This window comes from Vidua chalybeata, chromosome 18, assembly GCF_026979565.1.
Source record: "Vidua chalybeata isolate OUT-0048 chromosome 18, bVidCha1 merged haplotype, whole genome shotgun sequence".
Lineage (NCBI taxonomy): Eukaryota > Metazoa > Chordata > Aves > Passeriformes > Viduidae > Vidua > Vidua chalybeata.
In genome coordinates this window covers 12,592,288-12,606,281 of record NC_071547.1, presented here as the reverse complement: position 1 = coordinate 12,606,281, position 13,994 = coordinate 12,592,288, and the positions used below count along the sequence as shown (strand labels likewise).

The window sequence follows — 13,994 nt, the reverse complement described above, 5'->3', positions numbered from 1 at the left end:
CGCGCGCACCACCCCGCGGCCGGGGGGGACCGCCGGGAGAACGCGCCCCGGGGGCTCGGCCCGCCCCGCTCCGCCGCCCGCCCACCGCTTGTACCGTCCGCGGAGAGCGGGGATGGCCCCGCGGGCAGCGGCCGCCGCGCCGGAGCGCGGTTCTGCCGCCTCGCTGGGAGCTTCCCCCCCGCCGGGAGGCGGGATGGTACGGCCCGCGGCCGTTAGGGACCGTCGCGCAAGAGGCGCTCGGGCCGCGAGGCGGAGCGGGGAGCGCGGCGGGGGCGTGACGTCATGGTCGGCGTAGTGATGTCATTGCGGCGTAACGGGCGGCGCGGGGCCGCCGTGACGTCACACAGCGAGCCCTGGGTGTCCCGCGGTCGCCTGACGGCGCCTCCTGGCACGTGAGGTCACTCGGCGTCACCTGCCAGCGGGTGACGCCATGGGCTGTATGTGACGTCACCAGGTGCCACAGGTCACGTGCCAAGAAGTGGCACCGCGGTGCTGGTTGTGGTCCCCATGCTGTGTTTGACATTGTACGCTGCCCACGTGGTGAGCATGGCAGAGTGACGTCACGGTGTGACATCGCTGTGTGGCATTATCATGTTCCATGAGGACACGGGAGGGGGTGCAGGTACCGCGTGACCTGCGTGGACCTGGGGGGGTGACCCGGCGTGTGGTGGCACAGCTGGGTGTCCCATGGGTGGTGGGACACGGATGGGTGTCCCAGGGGTGACATTGCATGGATTGGTGTCACATCGCGGGTGGGTGTCCCATGGCACAGCCATGTGTCCCCTGGGTGTCCCTGAATGTCATCCCATCCCATCCCATCCCATCCCATCCCATCCCATCCCATCCCATCCCATCCCATCCCATCCCATCCATCAATCCCATCCCATAGATCCTATCCCATCGATCCCATCCCATCCCATAGATCCCATCCCATTGATCCCATTGATCCCATTGATCCCATCCCATCCCATCCCATCCCATTCCATTCCATTCCATCCCATCCCATCCCATCCCATCCCATCCCATCCCATCCCATCCCATCCCATCCCATTCCATTCCATCCCATCCCATCCCATCCCATCCCATCCCCATCCCATCCCATTCCATCCCATCCCATCCCATCAATCCCATCCCATCCCATCCCATCCCATCCCATCCCATCCCATCCCATCCCATCCCATAGGTGCCCGTGTCACCTGGGATGTCCCTGGCGCACCAAGCGACCCCACAGGACAGGGATTTGGGGACATTTAATGACCTGGCAGTCCCAAAGCAGCGAAGCGCGCGGCGCAGCGGGGTCCCCGCCCGGGGGTCCCCAGCGCCAGCCCCCCCCAATCCCCTCCCCCAGGCTGGGGTGCCCCGGGGGGGGTGGGATGAGACAGAGCCCATCCCCCCGGAGCTGCACCTTGGTGGGGGGGACAGAAATGGCCTTGGGGGCACCCCTGGCCCTCCCGGGGGCTCAAGCAGCGGCGATGGGGGCGAAGCGTCGTGGGGGGGGCGGTGCCGTGCCACCAGTAGCACCAAGAGGGGGGACGGGGGGTGAGCCCATCCTGCTCCCCAGGGTGGCACGGCGGGGGTGACCTGGGTGACGCCCCCGCCCCTGTCACAGCTCTGGGGGGGCGCGGCGGGGGGCGGTGACGATGCGGTAGGGGGGGTGGCCGCTGCCACGCTTGCCACGGGGCACCGCGGGGGTCGCCGTGCCGGGGGCACCGCTGCCCGAGCCGGGCTCTGGCTCTGCAGGAAGAGAGGAGAAAAGGGGTGTCAGGGGCTGGGATGTCACCCCCCCCTGCTCCAAAAACCCCCAAATCAGCGCTGGGGGCTGTGCTGTGGGTGTTCTGCCCTGCAGAAATGGGGGTCATTGCCCCACTGTGGCTCTGCGTGTCCCCAACCCCTGGGGACACCCACCCGAGGACCCCCCAGCTGGCACCCCTGCCTGGCACCCCCGGCTGGAGCCCTGTGGAAAAGCACAGCTGGAACGGGGAGGGGGGAGGGGGGGTGAGGGTGAGGGGCACACTGGCACGGGGGGGTTTGGCACCGGGGGAAACCTTGGGACAACGGGAGCTCTGGGAGCCACTTCAGTCCGAGAGGGTCCCCGTGGGCTCCGGTGAGCCTGGGGGGCTCCGTGCTCCTCCCTTGGCTTGAGGGGGTCTCCATGGTCTCCCTTCTCCAAAGATTTCCTGGAGCCCTGGGGAGCTCCAGGGTTTCCCTTGGCCCGAGAGGGGCTCCGTGGTTGCCTCTCTGAATCCAAGAGGGGCTCCATGGTCTCCCGTGGTTCCAGAGGGCCTCTGGAGCTTCCCTTGGCCTTGGGGGACCTCCATGGGGTCCCCTTGATCCAAGAGGGGTCTCCACGGTCTCCTTTGGAATGAGAGAGTCTCTCCATGGGCTCCCTTGAACCCTAAAGAGCTCCAGGGTTCCTCTTGGTCCAAGAGGGGTCTCCACGGTCTCCTTTGGAGTGAGAGAGTCTCTCCATGGGCTCCCTTAAACCTTGGTGAGCTCCAGAGTTTCCCTTGGCCCACAGGGATCTCCATGGTCACCTCTCAATCCAGGAGGATCTCCATGGTCTCCTCTCAATCCAGGAGATCTCCATGGTCTCCTCTCAATCCAGGAGATCTCCATGGTCACCTCTCAATCCAGGAGGATCTCCATGGTCTCCTCTCAATCCAGGAGATCTCCATGGTCACCTCTCAATCCAGGAGGATCTCCATGGTCACCTCTCAATCCAGGAGGATCTCCATGGTCACCTCTCAATCCAGGAGATCTCCATGGTCTCCTCTCAATCCAGGAGATCTCCATGGTCACCTCTCAATCCAGGAGATCTCCATGGTCACCTCTCAATCCAGGAGGATCTCCATGGTCTCCTCTCAATCCAGGAGATCTCCATGGTCACCTCTCAATCCAGGAGATCTCCATGGTCTCCTCTCAATCCAGGAGGATCTCCATGGTCTCCTCTCAATCCAAGAGCTCTCCATGGTTGCCCCTCTCAATCCAGGCAGTCTCCGAGCTCTCCCGTGGCCCCGGAGCTCTCCGGTGCCCCGTTGTGGTGGCTCCAGCCCCCCGTGCTCCACGCCCGCTCCCGGGGGTGCCGCGGCGCTCCAGGCTCATGCAGGGCGGGGCGGGGGGTGGTTACCTGGCCAGATGATGGCTTCCAGCAAGGTGACCCTTCTAGCCAGGACCTCCAGCCGGGCCTGCTGCTGCAGGAGGGTTTGGAAGCTACTGGCCTGGGGGAGAGGGAGAGAGCAGAGCAGAGCAGAGCAGAGCGCGTTGGCCCCGTGGCGGGCACGGGGACACGGGGTGGGGACACGGCGTGGGGACACGGAGTGGGGACACGGCACGGCAGGGGTGGCACAGCGTGGCGGGGGGCGTGGCAGGGGTGTGGCCCCAGCGGGATGGGGGTGCTGGGGCACGAGGAGGGGGTGCCAGGTCTCCTAGGAGGGTCTTTCCTGTCTCAGAAGGGTGCCGGGGGCTCCCCCCTCCCTGCGGGTCCATAGCGACAAGGGAGGCCCCTTGTGCTGCCTTGATGTCCCTGGCAGGGCCCTGATGGGGACACTGATGTCCCTGACCTGGGGGTGCTCCCTCTGCCACCCCCAGCACGCTGAGCCCCCCGACATTTGGGGGGACACATCCACAGCCTGTCCAGGGGGACACTGATGTCCCCAGCTGGGGGTGCTCCCTCTGCCACCCCCAGCACGCTGAGCTCTCCAAAATGTGGGGGGACATGTCCCCAACCTTCTCAGAGGGCCACCGGCTTGTCCCCAACACTGAGACTGTCACAGGTGTCCCTGCCCGAGGGGGGCAGTGCCTGGGGGGGCTCTGGGGTGCCCAGCTGGGGGTGAGGGTGGGGGGACCCTGGTGGCCCTTCCTTTGAGTGGTCCCCAGTGCTGGCCATGATGCCACCATGTGGGTGATGAAATCATGCATGGCTGATTCACGATGGCCAAGGGCCACCTTGATGTCATGGGGGCCTGGTGACCTCCCGGCAGGGATGGGGGTCACCCCCTGGAGGGGGTGGACCTGCTGTCCCTGTTCCCCCATGGCACGAGGAGGGGCTGCCGAGGGTGCCCTCCCTACAGCTCCATGCCATCAGTGAGCCAAGGGCCACCGTGACGTCATGGGGACCCGGTGACCCACTGGCAGGGCTGGGGGTCACCCCGGGGGTCCCCGTCCCCCTACTCACCGTAGAGCCCAATCATTGTTTCCAAGATTAAAACCCTCTCCGCTAAAATCTTCAGCGCCTCACGGAGCTGGTGCAAACCCTCCCCCTGGAGAAGAGAGGCACGGGCTCAGGGGGGGCTGCACCCCAAATGGCCCCAGGCCGCCCCCGGGGGACCCCCCGACTCACCACGACACCAGGGAAAGGAGAGGGGGAACCCCCGAGGGGGTCTGAGCCCACCCTCTGCCCCACCACCCAGTTCAGGTGACATTGGCACTGGGTGACATTGGCCAGGGACCCCCAGAGCCACCTTTGGGGTGCTGGGGACACCCAGGACATCACTGGGGTGCCGTGGATCAGGTGGGTGACAGAGGAGCAGAACTGGGGACACCCAGGACATCACTGGGGACCCAGGGACAAGCTGTGGGGCAGTGGGAACAAGTGGGGACCCTGAGGACATCATTGGGGTCCCAGAGACGCAGAGGACCCAGTCGGGTGTCGGGGTCCTCCCGTGCCCGTCCCCCCCCCCGCCAGCCCAACCCCTGTCAGTGCCGCGTGTCCCTCCCGTCCCCGGTGTCCCCTGTGCCACTCACCCAAGTGCCCCTGTCGCCCGGCTCGCCCCGGGGGCCCGGCTCGCCCTGAAACACAGAGGAGAGGGCCTGGCAGGGGGGGCACGGGGGGCTGTGGCCGGGGGGGGGCCCGACCCACCCACGTACCTGCGCCCCGTCCTGCCCGCGGCTGCCCGGGTGGCCCTGGGGACCCTGCGGGGGGACAGAGCCCATCAGCACCCGGGGGCACGGCCACACCCCCACCAAAGGGGGTGCTGGCAGAGCCCATGGCTGAGACCCCACACCAACCCCCCATTACCGCACACCAACCCCCCCACCCCTCCATGACCCCATACCGGACCCCCCAACCCCCATGGCCCCCAGCCCCATTCCGGGGGTGGCTTTGCGGGGGCGGGGCACAATCCTGGGGCCACTGCCCTCATCCACACCCCACGGCAGGGTCCCAGCTCCCTGTCCCCGCAGAGGGACCCTGGGGACAGCAGCCTGGGGCCACCCAGCAGGACAGGGGTGTCTGAGCAGAGGTGGCCCCCAAACCACTCTCCTGCGTTGCCACCCCACCCTGACACGGCCACCACAGGGGACCCCAGCAGCTGCCCGGGTGGCCCTGGGGACCCTACGGGGGGGACACAGAGGCTGTCAGAACCCCCGGGCGGCACGGCCAGCCCCCCCGGCTGACACCCCCAGCTGGTGTCACAGTGCGGGGCTGGGGACACTCACCCTGTCCCCCTTCTCGCCGGGGGGCCCGGCAGCTCCGGGTGCTCCCGCTCTGCCCTGTGCCAGGACAAGGGGGGGACATCAGCCCTGGGGGGACACGGGGGCTCAGCCCTCCCCGTGCCCCCCAGCCCAGCACTTACATCGGCTCCTGGGGGCCCGGGGGGACCAACGGGACCTGGGGGGCCGGGGGGACCTGCAAGGACAGGGGACACGCTCAGCCCCTCACTGGGGCGCCCGAAAGTGTCGGGAGGTGACAGAGGAGGGGGGGACACCCTCACCCATTGGCCCCACAGGTCCGGGGGGTCCCATGGGACCCACGATGCTCCTGGTGGCTTCGGTGAAGGTGTTGGAGAGGACGGGGTCCCCTGGGGGGAGAATGGAGGGGGTGTTTGGGTCAGGGTGCCCGTGGGGGGGACACAGGGGGGACCACATTCCCCCTCCCCTGCTCTCCCCTGTGTCTTTTCCCTGTCACCCCAATGATGGCAGGAGATCCCCAGCTCTTCCCAGCACCCCACACCTCATTGCTGGGACCCCAATGTTGGCAGGGGGTGCCCTGCAGTGCCCGGTGCTCCCCACCTCATGCCTGGAGTCCTGGTGGTGTCAGGGGTCCCCAGTGCTGTGCCCAGTGCTCCACATCTCATCCTGGGACCCCAGTGATGGCCTGGGGGTCCCCAGTGCTGCCCAGAGCCCCACATCTCATCCTGGGACCCTAGTGACAACCAGGAGCTCCCCACACCATCCCTAGCCCAGGTGAGGCTCAGACCCCCCCCCAGCCCGGCCCTGCCCCAGCCCAGCCCCCAACCCTGTCCCGTTCTTGGGCTCACACTGGGAGGGGACCCCAGCCCAGCCCCCCTTACTGGGCTCGGACAGTCGGGGAATCGCTGGCCCCACAGGGGCAGGGGGGCCCGGGGGGCCAGGGGGCCCGGGGGACCCCTTCTCTCCGGGGAGCCCCCTGGCTCCATCCCGGCCGGGTGGTCCTGGGGGGCCGGGGGGACCTGCAGGGAGGAAGAGGAGGGTGAAGATTGGGGCTGTGCAGGGCTGGAGCCCTTCCGAGCCCCCAAACTGCTGCATGGACCCCCCCCCAAATCTGCCCACCAGGAAAAGAGGGGCTCGGCTGGGCCAGGCACCAGGCTGGGGTCCCCCCACACTGTCCCCCCTTACCTGGTGGCCCCACCGGACCCTTCAGTCCAGGAATTCCCGAGGGTCCCCGTCCTCCCGCGTCGCCCTTGGGCCCGGGGGGTCCCCTCCAGCCGGGTCTCCCTGCGGCACAGCAGCACCCTGAGGGGGGGACCCCGGGGACAGCCCCTCAGGGGTGTCCCCCACCTCTCCCCAGAGCTGGCCTGTCCCCGCGGGTGGCTCAGTGTCACAAATGGGGACAGCTGGGTGGCTTTTCCCCTAAAGTGAGGGGTCCTGCCCTCCCAAATATTGACAACACCCAGGTGTGTTCCCCGCCCTGTGGGTGCTGCCAGGTGGCACTGTCACTGTCACTGTCACCCCGCCTTACCGTCATCCCCGGGGCTCCCGCGGGCGGCCGGGGACCCCCAGAGCTGCCCGGCCTCGGGCCCCCTGCCCGGGCTGCCGCCTTTGGGTGCTGCTGCCATGGGGGGCTCGGCCACCGCCAGCCGGGCCACCTGCCAAAGACACGGGGGGGGGTGGGTGACAGCAGGGGGCACAAGGTGAGCACCCCCAGGGCTCTTGTGCCCCTCGGGGGGTGCAGGGGGAGGTGGCCAGACCCCAGACTGGGACTTGCCTGTGCCTCGAGGGTGGCGAGCCGGGCTGTCAGCTCCCCGACACGGCTGCAGTTCAGGCACCCTGCGGGGGGAAATTGGGGGGCACAGGCGGTGGGGTGGGGGGCAGCCGGCCCTCTGTGCCCACCCCAGCGGGTTTGGGGGGGACCCACCTGAGAAGGCCGTGGGGTGCAGGGGGGGCCGGCGGGGGGCGGAGCTGGGGCGCCCGGGGTCCCGCCCGGTGAGGGGGATGTGAGCCTCTGCCGAGGAAAGGGGGGTCAGCACGGGGGGACCCCCCCGTGGGGCACCACCTCCTGTGGGAGACCTTCCTGTTGTACTTCTCTCCAACACGCTGCGGGGTGCAGGGCCCCATCCTGGCTCTGGGTGAGCCTCAGACCCCAAATCCCACCCACAACCCTGAGTCAGGATCCCCCAGATGCACCCATGGTCTTAAACCAGACCCCCAAAACCCTCCATGACCACACGCCAGGTGCCCCCAACCCACAACCTCCAAACCCACCCACGGTCCTTAACCAGACCCCCCAGATCTCCTCATGATCACCCCCCCCCCAATCTCAGCCCCAAACCCAGCCCCCTCAGCCCTGAACCCCATCTCCCCAAACACCCCCACGGCCCTCAGCCCCATTGCGGGGGTGGCTTTGGAGGGGGGGCACAATGCTGAGGACACTGCCTGCATCCACCCCCCACGGGTGGGGTCCCAGTCCCCTGTCCCCACCGAGGGATCCTGGGGACAGCGGTTTGGGGCCACCCAGCACGGCAGGAAAGGGGTGTCTGGAGCAGAGGTGGCCCCCAGAGCCCCCCCACGCTGTCACACCCCCCGCCCCCGGCACGGCCACCGCCGTGCTGCAGGGGACAGCCCTAAGTGGGGCCAGATGTGGGGCAGGCGGCCAAGCACGCAGGGAGGAGGAGGAGGAGGAGGAGGAGAAAGAGGAGGAGGAAGAGGAGGAAGAACCCCCTGCCTCCCCCAGCTCTGTTCCCACCCAGCTGCCTCCGGAACCCCCCGTGTCACCCGCTGCCCTGCAGACCCTCGGTGCCACCCCAGGGTGTCCCCACCCCTGGGTGCCACCCACTGCCATCACAGCCCCGGATCCCACGGAGCTAGAGCCGGGCTGGGACCCGCAGTGCGGTCCTGGGGGATAGGGAGGAGGAGGAGGAGGATGTGGTGACAATGGGGACAAAGACCCCCCTGTCAGAGCTGGCAGCGCCCGTCCCCCCACACACGGCACAGCCTCGCACCCATTCATTCACTGCCCACCCGCCCCCGGCCACGCGTGCCTGGGGGGCTGCACCCCCCCGTGGGCACTGCCATGCTGAGGAATGTCCATCTGTCCATCCACCCACACCCCACCCGTCGGCTGTTTCATTTCCCCACCCCAGGCACATCCTGTTGCCCACCCACTCCTGTCCCCCTGCCTGACCACACACCACCCCAGCCAGGGATCTCTCTCCATCCATCCACACACAGGGACACCCCCCACCCACATGGGAAGTTCTGTCCAGCCACCTGTCCACTCATCCATCCATCCGTTCATGCACAGGGACATCCACACACTTGCCCACCCATGGGAGAATCCTTCCGTCCATCCATCCATCATCCATCCATCATCCCTCATCCATCATCCATCCATCATCCATCCATCCATCATCCCTCATCCATCCATCCATCATCCATCCATCCATCCATCCATCCATCCATCCATCCATCCATCCATCCATCCATCATCCATCCATCCATCCATCCATCATCCATCCATCCATCCATCATCCATCCATCCATCATCCATCCATCATCCATCCATCCATCCATCCATCCATCCATCCATCCATCCATCCATCCATCCATCCATCCATCATCCCTCATCCATCCATCCATCATCCATCCATCCATCCATCCATCATCCATCCATCCATCCATCATCCATCCGTCCATCCGTCCATCCATCCATCCATCATCCATCCATCATCCCTCATCCATCCATTCATCCATCATCCATCCATCCATCCATCCATCCATCCATCATCCATCCATCCATCATCCCTCATCCATCCATCCATCATCCATCCATCCATCCATCCATCCATCATCCATCCATCATCCATCCATCCATCATCCATCCATCATCCCTCATCCATCCATCCATCATCCATCCATCCATCCATCCATCCATCCATCCATCATCCATCCATCCATCCATTCATCCATCCATCCATCCATTCATCCATCATCCATCCATTCCCCATCCATCATCCCTCATCCATCCATCCATCATCCATCCATCATCCATCCATCCATCCATCCATCCATCCATCCATTCATCCATCCATCATCCATCCATCATCCATCCATCCATCCATCCATCCATCATCCATCCATCATCCATCCATCCATCCATCCATCATCCATCCATCATCCATCCATCCCACCTACCCGCAGGTCCTTCTCCTCACCCACCCCTACCAGTGCCACCGAAGGCTGTGTCCCACAGCCCCTGGGTGCCACCTCCCCGCCCTGCTCAGGTCCCCATCCACGCTGGCTCCCACCTTCCTCGCAGTTGGCGCCGGCGTGTCCGGGGCAGCAGCGCCATTCCAGCGCCGTCAGTGTCCTGTAGGTCACCCTGTAGAGGGGCCGCACCACGGCGCGGTAGCTGCGGCACAGAGGGGCAGCGCTCACACCCGTCCTGGGGACATGCCCGCTGTCCCTGCTCCCAGGGCCCCCCGGTGGCCCCGCTCACCTGCCCCCGCTGCAGGCCAGGGGCCAGCGGCAGCCCTGGAAGACCCTCTGGAGGAAGGTCCCGTTCTGGACATGGCATGACACCGTCCGTGTCACCGTGTAGGAGCACCAGTTGCTGAAAGGGAAACCACCGATGTCACCAGCCCTTCTGCAGGGACGCCATGGGGGTGCTGCCACCCTGGGAGATGCCCAGCCAGGGTTTTTGGGGTGCCCATGGGGAGTCCTGCTCTGGCACGTGGGGCCGCACATTCCTGCTGCATTCCCGGCAGCGCCGGCGCCGGCCGGCCTGCAGCGGGCCCGGAGCTCCCCCGCGCCCCCAGCCCACCCCACACAAAGGCTCCTTTCTTCTGCCCCGCATGCCAGGCTCTGCCCACCCCCTCTCTGGGCACCCCAGCCTCAGTTTCCCCCTGCAGAGGGGGACACACCAGTGCCATGATGCCGAGTGTTCCCGTCCCCGCGGTGGGAAGGACTTGCCGTACCCTCGGCAGCTCCAAACTCAAAGGCTGCACAATTTGGGTCAAAAAATGAGCTTTTCGGGACCGCTGCAGTGCTGCAGGGAGGGAGGCGGTGGCAGCAGGGACAAGCGGGGCGCCGCGGGGGGACAATTGTCTGGGAGGTGCCGGAGGCGGGGGGGACAGCGGGGTGGCACAGGGCTTTCCGGCTGGGCACTGTCCCAGGCGGGCACTGTGCCAGAGCTGTGGAAGCACAGAGCCCGCCGGAGCTGTCGCCACGCTCCCGCTGCCACCCTGCCATGCCAAGGGGGTCCCAGCTGGCATCGTCCCCCTTGGAGGGGCACCCAGCTGCTGGGCGGTGCCAGTTCCAGCTGTGGAAATGCCTGTTGGGATGGGATGGGATGGGGATGGGTCCCGGCTCGTTTCCCAAGGGGAATGCCCTCCCAGGAGCGGGGCAGGAGCTGGCAGGCTTTGGCATGTGAGTGCCCGCGTGGCCCGGCGTGACCTCGGCCCACTGGCACCGAGGGGGTCTGGGCTCTGCTGCCAGGGCTTCTGCCTACCCGGGGCAAAGCCCACACCAGGTTTGGCTCCGAATCCCACTCCCATTCCCAAAACCAGCCGCTTGGCTTTATGCCCTCGGCTTGGGCACGTGGGATCCCAGTGGTGCATCAGGGAGGGATGGGGTGGGATGGGGTGGGATGGGGTGGGGGCTCGTGGGTGCTTGGGTGCTGGCCTGGGGGGCCCGGGGGGACACGGCAGGGTTGTGCCAAGGCGCCGGGGGCTTCCTGGGCTTGGCCGGGAAGGGAAGGGGAAATGAGGCGGCTTCTGCCCGTCGCCTCACCGAGCCGAGCGGAACCGGGAGGTCCCGGCAATCCGGTGCTGGAGACAGGGCCAGAGCCAAGGGTTTCCTGTAAACAAGCCCCCCCCCCCGCCGGCACCCCCTGCCGCTGTGGCAGGATAGGGACCACAGCCCCCCACAGCACCCACAGACCCCCGGACTGGGCCACCCCCAAGGGACAGGTGGGACCCTGGGGCTGGGGACATTCACATTTCACCGACTCCAGCACTCCCAGTAGCCCCAGGATGAGAAGGCAGCCCCAGCATCCCCAGTATGCCCAGGGAACCCCACCATGCCCAGCGTTCCCAGTAGTCCCAGCATGCCAAGGCAGCACCAGTATCCCAATATGCCCAGGCAAACCCAGTAGCCTCAGCATGTCCCTGTATGCCCAGGCAGCCCCAGTGGTGCCAGTGTGCCCAGGAGCCCCAATAGTCCATCCCAGTAGTCTCAGGAGTGCCAGCAGCCCCAGTAGTGCCAGTATGCCCAGGCAGCCCCAGTAGCCCCAGCACCTCCCAGCACCCTGCTGAGCCTGGCAGCTCTGATACGCCCAGTAAGTCCTGCTGGCCCCAGTAACCTCCCAGTAAGTCCTGCTGGCCCCAGCCCCAGCAAGTCCAGCTAGCCCCAGTACCTCCCAGTGCCCCCAGGCTCCCCCACCCAGCAGCCCCAGCATCACGGCCCACACAGCCCCTTCCTGGAGTGCCCAGCTGCTGGTGCCCCCCGGTCCGTGGTGCCCCCACGCCAGGTACAGAGCCTCCCAGTACCCACAGAACCCCGATGCCCCCATGGCCGTTACTTTGGACCCCTGGTAGCCACAGAACCCCGGAGTCTCCCAGGTGCCCACACCCCTAAACCCTCGGTGTCCCTCGTGCCCGGAGCTCCCGGGTCCCTGACGCCCCTGGTGCCAAGCACTCCGCACCCAGTACCCGTAGCTACCGGTGCCTGGTGCCCCCCGGTACCCGGTACCTGCAGCCCATGGTGCCTCCCGGCACCCGGTACCCGCAGCCTCCGGTACCCCGCAGCAGGCGATGCTGCCCCGGTGCCCGGCTCCCGCATCCCCGTGTCCCCGGTGCCGGTACCTGCGGGCGGCGGGCGGCAGCAGGGCCGGGCTCCAGGCGGCGGCGGGCAGCGGCAGCAGCAGGCAGAGGGACAGGCAGAGCCCCGGGGCTGCGGGCAGGGCCGGGCGGCGGCGGCACCCCCGGCCCCCGGCCATGCCGCTCGGCGGGGCTCGGCGCTGCCCGGCCACCGGCACCGGCACCGAGCGGGCGGCGGGGGAGGGGAGGAGGAAGGAGGAGGGATGGAGGAGGAGAAGGAGGAGGAGGGATGGAGGAGGGACCCCCCGCCTGCCCCCCCGCCTGCTCCCCCGCCTTCCGCCCCACCGGCACAGGGGAACCGCTGGCGGGGCGGACAAGGGGTCCGGGGGGCAATTTGGGAGCTTAGGGGGGCAAACCGGCCCGGGGGGGGGGTAGGAAGGGGGGGGCAGGGGGAGGTGGGGGCCGGGGAAGGCTCAGCGCGGGGAGGGGGCGCGATGCGGGGCTGGGCCCGGCTGCGGGACACCGGTCCCCGTGGGAGCGACTGGGGACACACACGTGTGCGGGAGCCTGCGTGTGCACCCCTGTGCGTGCGCGTGGATTTACACACGCGTGTGCGCACAAAATTCGCATTTGTCCGTTGCTTAACACACTTTTACACACACAGAATCCACGCGTGTGCGTGCCCGTGGATTCACACACGCGTGCACGCACCCAGGTGTGTTTGTGCCTGCGTGTGTGTGCACGGCCCGGGCGTGTGCTCACCCACCACCCACCCTCCCGTCTGTCTGTCTGCCTTCCTCTTTGTCCGTCCGTCTGTCTGTCTGTCTCCTGCTGTTCTTCCAGCTGCCTCTGCCATGTGTGTGTGCATGTGTGTGGTCCCCGCGTCGGGGCGTGCAAGGAGACCGCGCGTGTGTGTGTGTGTGTGTGTGCATGGGTGTGCGCGGGTGGTCCCAGCCGGGGGGCCCTACAGACCGTCTGTCTGTCTGTCTGGGGACACATCCCTGCCGTGGCAGCACCCCGGGACCCCCCACCTTGTCCTCTGTGGGCTGTGGGTGGGGGGTCTCCCCAGCGCATCCCCCACCCTGCCCCAGTCACCCGCGGTGGGCACACAGGAGGACCCAGCGCTGGAGAGCTCCCCCCAGGGACCCCCACCCATGGGTGCCCCTTGGGTCCCCCCCACCCCTGCAGCCCTCCCGGGTGTCCTTGAGGCGGGGCCCCGGTGCTGTTTACCCTCGTGGGTGCCGCGGGAGCCGAAGGTCACCCACGCTCCTGCTCAGACTAAACACGGCTGCGGCAGCGCCCGGGGCCCGGGGGGCCCTGGGTGGGGACAGGGTGTTGGCACCAGGTGAGGCACGTGTGTGTCCCCACACGGATGCAGGGCCCAGCCTCGGCAGCACACCGTCTTGTCCCCAAGGCCCCAAATGACACCCACCCGGCCCTGGGTTCACCCCCTGTCTGATGGCTTGAGCCCCTTCAGGGCTCCTTGCGGGGATTTCAGGTCCCTGTGCCACGGCCCTGTCCCACCTCTGTGTTCCCATCACAGCTTCGTGTCCCCTTATCAAGTCCCAGCTCCGTGTCCCTGCTCTGGCTCCAGGTCCCCATGGCATGGCCCTGCCCTGGATTTGTCCCCATGTCCCTGCCGTGTCCCCATGGCATGAGCCAGCTCTGTCCCCACGCTATGTCCCCGCCCCAATCCGGATCGCGGTCCGGTCTCCGTGTCCCCATCCCATCTCCATGTCCCCATGCCGTGTCCCTGCCCCG

At 67.2% G+C, this 13,994-nt stretch overlaps 1 protein-coding gene across 7 annotated transcripts; it reads right to left on the bottom strand.

Annotated features, from left to right (window-relative positions):
- Positions 1–1,234: 1,234 nt before the first annotated feature.
- EMID1 (EMI domain containing 1) lies at positions 1,235–12,463 on the bottom strand. 7 transcript variants are annotated; one of them, XM_053959170.1, is made up of 15 exons: positions 12,279–12,462; positions 9,914–10,027; positions 9,723–9,826; positions 7,334–7,474; positions 7,184–7,245; positions 6,938–7,064; positions 6,595–6,693; positions 6,258–6,428; positions 5,712–5,798; positions 5,574–5,626; positions 5,437–5,490; positions 4,867–4,911; positions 4,744–4,788; positions 4,175–4,259; positions 1,235–1,734 (listed from the first exon to the last, which is right to left on the bottom strand). In XM_053959170.1, the coding sequence occupies exons 1-15, from the start codon at positions 12,410–12,412 to the stop codon at positions 1,604–1,606; spliced, it is 1,452 nt and encodes a 483-aa protein (XP_053815145.1). In that variant the 5' UTR covers positions 12,413–12,462; the 3' UTR covers positions 1,235–1,603. The 7 variants fall into 7 exon arrangements, with proteins under 7 accessions (XP_053815145.1, XP_053815146.1, XP_053815150.1 ...); XM_053959171.1 differs by having other exon boundaries at positions 6,291–6,428; positions 12,279–12,461; XM_053959175.1 differs by having other exon boundaries at positions 7,334–7,420; positions 12,279–12,461.
- Between the last annotated feature and the right edge of the window lie 1,531 nt (positions 12,464–13,994).

Bases quoted from the DNA above. Each gene is read 5' to 3' on its own strand.
- EMID1 (XM_053959170.1), bottom strand. From the start codon at position 12,412: ATGGCCGGGGGCCGGGGGTGCCGCCGCCGCCCGGCCCTGCCCGCAGCC. The intron at 10,028-12,278 runs GTACCGGCACCG...TTTCCCTTTCAG, and splicing joins CTGCCGCCCGCCGCCCGCAG to CAACTGGTGCTCCTACACGG. The intron at 7,065-7,183 runs GCAAGTCCCAGT...TGTCTTTGGCAG, and splicing joins TCGCCACCCTCGAGGCACAG to GTGGCCCGGCTGGCGGTGGC.